At 50.5% G+C, this 10,464-nt stretch overlaps 1 protein-coding gene across 1 annotated transcript; it reads right to left on the reverse strand.

Moving 5' to 3' along the window:
* Positions 1–7,505: 7,505 nt before the first annotated feature.
* On the reverse strand, positions 7,506–9,011 carry LOC126519223 (copine-9-like). The gene has a single exon (XM_050168842.1). It carries the CDS (start codon positions 9,009–9,011, stop codon positions 7,506–7,508), a length of 1,506 nt encoding a protein of 501 aa, XP_050024799.1.
* Between the last annotated feature and the right edge of the window lie 1,453 nt (positions 9,012–10,464).

The raw sequence follows: 10,464 nt of genomic DNA on the forward strand, positions 1-10,464 counted from the left end.
TTGTTATTGGTTTTTGACGCAGCATTGCTGTTAAAATTATTTGTCATCTCGTTAACTTTTTAATTCTGTAAGTAACTGTTAGCTGTTCTTGTGAGATCTTATTTACAAGATTTTCAGGGCTTCTGCGTGTGGGCGACGTTTTATATACGTCAGAAGTTTGCAGTATAGTGTTAAAGGCAATCTTGATTGCCCTTTACCGTCCTGTTACGGTAGTCTGCGCGTTTCCGCCATGAAGTTCAGCACAGATGCGGCTGGTACCCGTGTCTTGTGAGTTTCGTTTTGGTGGCCTTAGTCTTATGTCACCAATGTGATGCCCAATGAATGATAATGTGCTTGAATTTAGAGCCCGACGTTCTTTTCAGTAAACCTTAGTTGGAAGTTGAGCGCCTTTTCCGTTAACTGTATCTTTACCCCTGTCTCTCCGCGCTATGATATGTATAGTGCTTCGCTTTCCGATGCAGACACTGTGGATCATTTCGTCTGAAACCGCATTGCTCACGTTTCACTCAAGCCGTTAATTATGTCTTTTGTCCGTTATGCGACTTCAAAGGCTAAAAAAAATTTCACGGGAACAGTAGTCTCGCGGAAACCATCGTTTTAGTCGCAAACGGAAGGCACGTAAGCAATTACTTTAACACGATACTGTTTATTTGCCATGAGTGTGGTAAATGTTGGCACCAGCAAGTACCCTATAGGCTTTAGCGGAAACAGCGCGAAATAACAGGACGTGAGAAAGGGACAGTTAACAGCTCTGACCGACAACGACATGTTTATTTTCTTCCAAGCAGCATATATACGTGTAGCACTTTGCAAGAGAAACCAGGAAACATGTGAAGGGACCATGCGTGTAAGTAAACAGAAGAATGTAATCACCTCGATAACGATGACATTTACTTCGGAGGAAGTGAAATTTGCTTTTAGTAAGCGCCGCTGCCTGTTCTTTTATCACGTCCTGTTATTTTGCGCTGTTCCCGCTCAAGTCACGAACAAAACCAGCCCAAGTTCGTACGCTTCTGCAGCCTACATGCCGAATTTTCGTTTGTCCGAATCCCCTCAAATTATCACAAGAAACTGTTACGATCAACTGCGTAATCTTTGGTAATTGCGGGATATTTATATGGTCGTCGTCTGTCACAGAGGAAAGTTTAAGCAGCCTCTGCACTTCAATGGCGAAACGCAACGCACGAACGTTTTCTTTATTGCTGAAGGGCTGTTATGTATTGTTAGCTTTAGTACAAGTGCACTTTAATATTGTCGCAACGTCAAAAACAGGGGTCGTAGCGCACTATTCAAGAGGCACAGCGGCTTGTCGCCTTTTTAATACAGAGCGCAACCGCGACTTCTTCTTCGATGCGCCTTAATAAAAACGCTGATGCATACTCGCATTGTCATCTTCTTCATCGGAGTACAAGCGCGGCAACATTAACCCGTCTAGTTGTCTTCAATAAAAGTCATTCTCACTCGTGCATGCTGTAGTCTCTTTGACGGCGCAGCAGTTTTGGATTGGCTTGGGGCATGCTGTCACTGGCATAGAGTTTCTCATTATGTTACCTAGAGCGAAATCTGGCGCTGCTGCGCTGTGGTATGCATGGGAATGCCGGTATATTGTGATACCCAAGCAAGCACAGTTCCGATTGCCACAACGATTAATTTTCTGGCAGAACAGCGCGTAAAATGCTTTAGCTTTATTATCACACAAAAACATGTTTTGTTCAACTATGAGAACTTGTTGTGGCATGTACAATTATATGAAACGTAAAAAGTATCAGTGGGCCGCTAAAGTTGGAGAACAGAAGACAAGATTCGTGTTCGCTTTGGAACAGTCTGTTCTTGCTTTTCTTCGCTTGGTTATGCATTGTAGGTGAGTAAAATTCACTGGAAGATGTAATATGCGTGAACGGAAACATTTTATGAAGATTTTACTTTAAGAACGCGTTATTTGTGTAGCCATATCCATGTTTTAGACGAAGCCTCTTACAACCAGCCAACACAAGCCTCGCAGACACATATACCGTCATTCCCATGACGGCCGCGCTTTCTGCGCTAAAGGAATGGCGAGAGACTAGCGCAGTAAGGAGGGGAGGGCTGCCACGGAGGTGGAGCTTTGTTGGGACCCAGTGTAGCGTATCCCACCGCTGTCATACAGCTGTTGCGACTCGGGAGTGCCAGTGGTCATTGCGTTTCCGTTTCTGGTAATGTGCCGGGTGCCGGGCCATCGAGATAACGAGCATGAACACCCCCCCCCCCCCCTCACATACACACGTTACATTGAAGATCCATTTATAAGCACTTCTTTTGCCCCTTTCTCTAGTCATAGAAATTCACTGTTCTTCTTGGCCAACCACAAACGTCGAATCGGTCGCAAACTCCCGCCCATGACGTCGCACCGTTCCGCCGGACTCCGCTTCCAATGTTGAGCGATTGCCCCCACAGACGAGGCGACGACGTGGCAAACCGGGAATCTGATGTCGACGCCGTTCCCACGGAATTCCTCGACGTTGACGCCTTTTATCAATTAGTGGGCCATTCGTGACGGTCCACTTGTCACGTTCAGGTAGAGCGGTCTTCACGGCAGTTATTGCTTCCACGAAGAGTGGCGGCTGTTGTAGGCTCGAAGTGAGCAGCTTGTTTTGCGTGTCAGTCTATGCGGGTTCAGTCTAGCCTAGGCGTGCGCTCGCCTCGCTCATCATCTCTGGTGACACTGATTTAGTTGCCAGCTCCCCGGTCCTGTGAAAACGACGTTGCAGCGTGAAGGGTCTTTCATACCTGCACTTCGCCGGCGAAGGATTATTTGTCGGAAAAGGATGCAGGGCACAACAGTGCTAAACACCAGTAGTAACAGCTTTCAGAGAAACGAGTTTCAGAACAAAGAGAGAAAAGTGGCGGTGTCCTCCGGACCCTGCTGGCTTGTGGGAGAGGCGGCGACGTCACGCCAGAGGTAGGCGAAGCTTGTGTGTCGGCGAAGCGGTGGTCCAGCGAATCGCTGAGATGACTTCGGCCGAAAAGGAACAGAAATTATTTTAAAAAATGACGATAGGCAAGATGTCAACAGGTGGCGGTTATGACCGCGGCTAAAGCCCAGACCACGCGTACGCTTGCGGACACGCGCAAGCTCGAGTACGCGCCTAGCGCCTGCCGCACCTAGCGAGGAATTGCGGTTTGCATCCACAGGAGCGCGCGCTCACACATGGACGTTTAGCAGACAACGCTTCGTAAATTGACACTGCTCCAAGATGTTTAAACACGTGTAAGCGTCATTGTTCTTGTTTTGAGTTAGTAAATCATCGCAAAGAGAAAAAAATTACTTTACTGCATCACACAAATTTGCCTCAGTGAGAGTTGCTTGCACTACACCGCAGCTAGGCACGCTGACGCGAGGCATTTCGAGCGCGAGATAGCAGAGAGGAGCTTATCACCTGGATCGCACTGTGTTTCAACGCGTACGAGCCGTGCGGTACCGTCGGTGTATGCGTGGGCGCGCGCACGCGAGCTTGCGCGCGTCCGCAAGCGTTCGTGTGGTCTAGGCTTAACAGAGAAGAAACATGGTACCAACGACGCGAGGCTCGGCAACGGCTTCCGTGCAGATACCATGACCGCCTAGGAACGAAAAGGAGCGCTGCGCCAACGACTTTCGCATATAATTCAACGGACTCGGAAACAAACTATCCGCTTACTTCGGCAAACCTCTTTGATGATTAGTGCACAATCTTTTCTCCGCCGTATAGACAAGCTGAAACCAAACAGATGTCCTGACAAGAGCTCCTCGCAGGTAAGATACACGAAAGGTATTTTGGGGGAGATTAAAGATTGTTCTGAAAGGCCTCGCACACCATATTCGAACACCTCTTGTCAACTTGCCCACAATACGACGTCGAGGTCATCTTTCTAGCAGACCACACAAAACCGGCCGAAATCCAGAACATTTTCTGTAACGAAAAATTAAGGACTCTGGTAACATCCGTCAATGGTGTAGACCGCGGTGACTGTTTGCACTCCGGTTGTGCGGCAAATTGTGTGCGTGCGGTGCTCACTCCGTTCCTCGTTTCCCCCTCTCAATTTCCCGTTCCCCTATCCCCCATATACAGGGTAGCAAATAGGACGCTCGTCTGGTTGACCTCCCTATATTTCAGCTCCTTGCTTTCTCTCTATCAAACATGCTTTGCAGAAGTTTCGCGTAGCCTTTCGAGTGGACGAAGCGGATGCAGGTAGAAGCCTTCATGCAGTGCAACATAGAGGAGATCATAGTAGTCGGCAGAGCATCCTCCAGTATTCTTCGAGAACACGTGTAATTGAGTGAGTGAGTGAAGAAACTTTACTGCGAACTCGTCGCTCACCCGGCTAGTCCCACGTCGGCACCGGCAGGTCTAGCCCACCGGCCCAGTCGCGGGCACGCCGGACAGCCAGAATTTGCTTTTCTAGAGCGGGGCTACGCAGAAGCGAGTCCCACTCCTCCTTGATGAACTTGGGGTATGTCGACCCGCACTCCCAGAGCATGTGCGCTAGAGTGGAGGTCTGCCCGCAGGAGGGGCAGGCGTCATCGCGATACACGTATGGGTAAGCCTCGTGGAGAACGGACATAGAAGGATACGTGCTGCTCTGCAGAAGTCTAAGCGAAACGGCTTGCCCCCTATTCAACATGGGGTGAGGGGGCGGAAAGACCCTTCTAGACATGTAGAAGAATTTAATAATCTCGTTGTCAGTAGCGGGAGCGTCCCTGTGGCCGTAGGGAGGAGGGGAGTCGGTGCTTCTTGCAGAGGAAGCGCGGTCACTGACGTCACGCGCAGCCTCGTGAGCAGACTCATTCAGGTTCGGGAGAACACCCTCGACCGACCCTACGTGAGCGGGAAACCAGTGGATTGAATGATGCGTCAGAGCATATCGACTCGAGCTGCTAAGAAGACTACCAGCTTGCTTGGCGATGCAACCCTTCTGAAAAGCCCTAACTGCCGTTTTCGAATCGCTATAGATCTCGGACCCACAACCGTCTAGCAGAGCGAGAGCGATGGCGGCTTGCTAGGCGACTCCGGGGTCTGAAGTGCGAATGGAGGCGCTAATGGAAATATTGCCCCTGGAGTCGACCACAACGATGGCAAAGGTCTTCCCATCGCTGTACTCCACGGCGTCGACGAAGCTTGCTCTAATGTCTCGTTGCTTGATTTGTTTGGGGATGGCTGCTGCTCTGGCCTTGCGTCTGCCCTCGTTATGGACGGGATGGACGTTTCGGGGCACAGGAGCCACTTCGAACTTGTCTTGAATGCACCTAGGGATCGGGGTACTGATCATCGGGAATCCCGCAGGGTGGTAACCCAGCTCTTCGAGGATGTGTTTACCTGCCGCTGTGTTGCTCAGGCGAGTGTTGCGCACGCTCTTGGGCTTTGGCAATCTCCTCGGCAGTGTTATGCACCCGCAGCTTGAGGAGATCCTCGGTATGGGTCCTAATGGGTAGCCTGAGAGCCCTCGTGACCACTTTGCGGATGAGAGCGTTGAGCTTGTCTCGCTCCGCTGTGAGCCAGTTGTGCATAGAAATTGTGTACGTAAAGTGACATAGTACGAAGGTGTTGATAAGCGTGAGGAGATTGTTTTCCTTCATTCCTCGGTGCCGGTTTGCTATTATGCCAACGAGGCGGAATGCGTTGTCCGTCTTTGCGATGATCTTGCGGAGAGCCGTTCCATCCCCGCCGTTCAATTCGACAAACATGCCCAGAACCCGAATAACGTCGACCCTGACAATGGAAAGACCACGACGGCATCACGACCACGAGCCCATCTCTAATAGCTTAAGGTGTTAGACAACTTGGACCACAGGGTGGGTTGATGGAACCAACTAGCCCATCTAAATCTGTTAACCACAAGGTAGGGCGTTAGAAGGCAGGACGACGACGGCTTGACAACAGTAAGATCACGAAGCTGGAATGACGATTGAACGTACGCGCTGGCACCAGGATGGCGGTGTGACACTGAATGTATGACGACGGCACGACGACGATGGCGTCACGATGTCGGCATGATGAGTGTTGAGTGAAAAAGTGTGATCTGGGTTGGCCTAAATGGCGTGACGACAACGACACGAGAGTAAGGTCACGAAGTTTAGATGACAAGAGAACGACAATGAGAGCTTCACGACAAGGGGCACATACCGAGTTGATAAAGCAGGTAGAAAACTTGAGCCAGTGGGCGGGTAAGAAGATAGATAGATAGATATATAGATAGATAGATACATAGATAGATAGATAGATAGATAGATAGATAGATAGATAGATAGATAGTAGATAGATAGATAGATAGATAGATAGATAGATAGATAGATAGATAGATAGATAGATAGATAGATAGATAGATAGATTCAGAACGGCTGAAGTAGGCAAACCATGCTATTCGCATTAATGCGAAGAAACCTTCCGTGCCTGTAGCCCGAGTCGTCGTTTGTGTAGGTGGTGCTCCCCTGTGGTGGAGGATGTTACTGCGGGAAGCGTGTACAGTAACCCTTGCAGTTCTTCACTAAAGCTACTGTATATGAGTCACTTTGGGAGCCATATAAAGTAACTCTATTGGAGAACTAGCCGTAAGGTTTTCTAGCGTCAGTGGTATGTTCCTGTTTGTTCGTCACTTGGAGGACATCGCGTGTGATGGACTTGAAAAACAAATGAACGATATTAGGCAGCCATATAGGCTGCAGAGTGAACAGTAGAGCATTCTCTATGCAAGGATAATAAAGTCCTAAGAGATTTCTGCAGTCACGTAACCCTTAAAGTGATGCCTCATTTCCACTATATAAACCTACTGCGCTTCTTTGTATGGAAGCGTCAGTGAAAGGGAAACTAACAAACGGCCACGTATTTCTGTACGCTCACAAAAGCTTGCTATTTTGGAAACACTAGCCAGCATAAGCAATAGTGCAATCGGAACATACAGGCAATTTTAGTCAGTTAGGCTGAATGAAGTCCTAGTGGAGAAGTTTCACAATTGCAATATAAGAAACTAAAAAATTGCAACAAACATATTGTTCTTGTTTGAAAAAGCATTGCTATAAGAGAAGGTATGATCTCTAATTCTTCGCGCTCCCGGTACAGAGATACCAGAAGCGCAGCGCGACATCTGCCAAAAAAAACAGCTTCGTGTGGCATCGTAGACAAATTCTTCGAAAGACGAGCGCAGTGAAGAGGCGAATCGACTCTTTCCTTGAGTTATTCGCTTAATGTCACATCAATCTTCATCAACACCATGTTTTACATTTTGAGAGCATTTTTTAACGAATTTTGGTGTCACAGGCATTATTCTACTGCATGTCACACTAATGCAGTTAACGTAAAAAGCATTATGCGGGCGCAGTATTTAACGTTCGAAAGAGATACATGTGTTATCCTGTGCCCGTCACAATGAAAAAAATACTACCAAACTCTGAAATTTTTGTCGCGTAATTTTTACACAACCATCGCGCGTGCGGGAGCAGAGGACCAAGCAGCCTGCACGGACGGTGCGCGTCGAAGCAGTCCAGGCCGCGCGCATCACTGGACGCCAAGTGCGGGCTCGACGTCGTTGAGCGCCAGGAACTGCACCACCTGCTCCGGCACTGCGACCAGCGCCTCTCGCGGCAGCAAGTGCATGCGGTCGCGGTATGGTGCCACTTCGAGTACGTGCACGCACTCTCGTAAGCCCGCACGACGGCGCGACAGCAAGTCCCGGCGAAGCGCGCGGCTGCAGCCTTCTTCGCCGATCACCAGGAGCACGACGGACATGGCGCACGTCGACGCCTTCGCCAGGCAGTCCAGCGTGCTCAGCCCGTAGTCCAGTCGGCCGTCCGTTAGGACCAGCACCACGTGATACCGGGCCGGTTGCGAAAGCTGGGCCAGGTACATCAGGGCAGGCGCCAGTTCCGAAGGCTCGGACGGGAGCAGCCGTTCGAGGCTCTGGGTGTACGCCTCCAGCACTCCCTGAACGCCGTTGACGCGAGGCTGTCCCTTGGCCGAGAGGAATGCGAAAGGTTCGCTGATCAAACCGGCTGAGGAGCGGGCGCCGAAGGCCAGCGCCGGCAGGAGCTGGTCTTCGTCGAACTGCTGCACGACGTCGTCGAACGCGAGGATGACCGACTCGTACTGGCGCCGCATCTCGCTTCCGGCGCTCAGGTCGCCGTTCGAGGAGCTCAGGTCCACCACGAAGGCGAAGTGCAGCGAGAAGTCGCCGTGCAGGTAGTCGATGAGCGTCCAGGGAAACTGGCGACACCGCTCCACGAGCAGCGCGGGCAGCTCGTCACCCAAGCTGGGCTCAAGACCCGCCGCCGCGACCGCGGGCACCTCTAGCGGGAGCACGGTGCCGGTCTCGACCTCGTCGAGCAGCACGATCGCCTGGCCGATTAAGGTGCGCTCCCCGGTCAGGCTCACGTCGTAGCAGCGAGCCTTCAGAACGCCGCCGGGAAAGCGGTCGGAGTTGACCACCTGCGGCTTCCAGCGCGGCGTCCGGTTGCGCGAGACCACCTCGGTGACGAGGACCGCGTTGCCGTCCTGGGCGCAGAGCTCCAGCATGGGGTCGCTCGAGCGGAACAGCTTCTTGACCGGAAGCGAGCGGGCCGAGAACTCGAGCGCCACAAAACCGCCCGGGTGACTGGCGGCGCGGGGAACCACCGTGATGCTGCCGGGTACCTTGGCTCCTTTCCTGTCCACCAGAGTCCGCGTGTAGGGCGTGTCCAGGTAGACGAGCATGTCAATGGCGCCGCACACAGCGCGACCTATGGGCTCGTTCGCTTTGGATATGCGGTTCACGCTGAACAGCTCGAAGAGCAGCAGGTGCGTCTCGCCGAAGCAGTACGAGGTGGCGAAGACGGCCGCGCAGTCCTTGCCTGGTTTGGAACGGTCCAGCTCGCGGAAGACAGCTCGATCCGGGCCGTCGCTCACCGAGTAGACGGCGAACGTGTCCAGCCACGTGCCCGTGTGGCTGCGCTGGTCGCGAACGCCCGACCAGGTCAGCTCGAGGCGGATATCGAGCGCGTCACTCGACGTCGACACCTCGGCCGCCATTTTTTGCGCACTCCTGCCTGATCTTCCTCTTCGGTTAAAGGTTCACGCGGCCCACAAATCCGCTCTTGCTTTTAGTCCCAGTGAAATGGTCCAACCCACTCAGGGCGATCGACCATGAATTGGGCGGCGAAAGACTGTTATAATTTTTCAGGAGAATAAGGTGAAATTGAATAAGTGCCTTGTAAATGTGAAATAAACGTCTATTGTTACAGATATGAAGGTTTAAACTTCTAAATATTGCGGACCACATTTGGCGAGCATAAGAAGTAAAAGTAGCAGTTTTCGCTTGCAATTATTTTTATTTCTCGCTCAGAAAGTAGCAGAGGGTTTCACAAACGTTCGAGTGGCTATAATCCAGTATGGTAGCCCCAAAGGAAAGGTTTACCCGAAGAGTCAAATTAACGCCTAGGTTTTGGAAGCGTTCTTTAGAAATACTTTTCAGGACGCTAAAGAAGGATGAAGAGCCAATGGCACGTCACAGCAATTGAGTACCGGAAGTTTTCCGTATGCTGATATTCCATTTTATCATTAATAAATGAATGAATGAATGTGTGATGTTTAATGGCGCAAGGGCCAAGTATGACCAAAGAGCGCCATATCTGTGGTAATGAGTTTGCAGTGTAATTATGATTTCTATGAGGTTGGTGTGACGTGGCTGTAAAGGGGCCCTAAAAATAGTCGCTCTGAAGTGCGTAAAGTGTGTATAAGAATATGACGATGACGTATGACGTGTACTATGAACATAAAGATCCATTTCAGAAGAATGATACGATGTGTAAAATATATCAGGTTATAATATTTGCTAGAGCACTACTGCCGCCTTAGAGTCCTTGAAACACAAGGGCCTGGAGGCATGTGCTACGCAAAACAATTATCACAGCAGCATCCTCTGGAACGAGGATGCTCTACGAAGTTAATGGGCTTATAACATGTAGGACAACACCATTTAAAAAGTTGAGGACTGCCTTGGTGTTAAAAAGCGGTTCCTTACCAAGAAACATAGCCGGGCGTAGAGGGATGTAATAATGGTATGCAAGCGGAAAATGTTTGATTCTCTCCGTTTCGGCTTCCCGACACTCCAGGTGCACATGGAGGACGGTCAGCCTCTTGCCGCATCTACCACAGGTTGGAGGTTCGCTTCCAGTAAGCAGAAAATTATGGGTGCCAAATGTGTGTCCTATTCAGAGGCGACAGAATAGGACATCTGTTCGCCGAGATATTGTTAGGGAGGGCCAAAAACCTAACTGGGGCTTTATAACGTGCAGTTTATTATTTTTTTGCGCGTCTCACGTGCACTGCCAGTCGTTTCGCAGTTTCTTTCGTAAGAAAAGCCTCAGATCTATGACAGGCACATCTGCGGTAGGGTTAACAGCTTGCGATGTAATTGACGTGGCCATCTCGTCCGCCAGAACGTTACCTTCGATTCCCCTATGTTCAGGTACCCAGCATACGA

This window comes from Dermacentor andersoni, chromosome 10 (assembly GCF_023375885.2).
Source record: "Dermacentor andersoni chromosome 10, qqDerAnde1_hic_scaffold, whole genome shotgun sequence".
Taxonomy (NCBI): Eukaryota; Metazoa; Arthropoda; class Arachnida; order Ixodida; family Ixodidae; genus Dermacentor; species Dermacentor andersoni.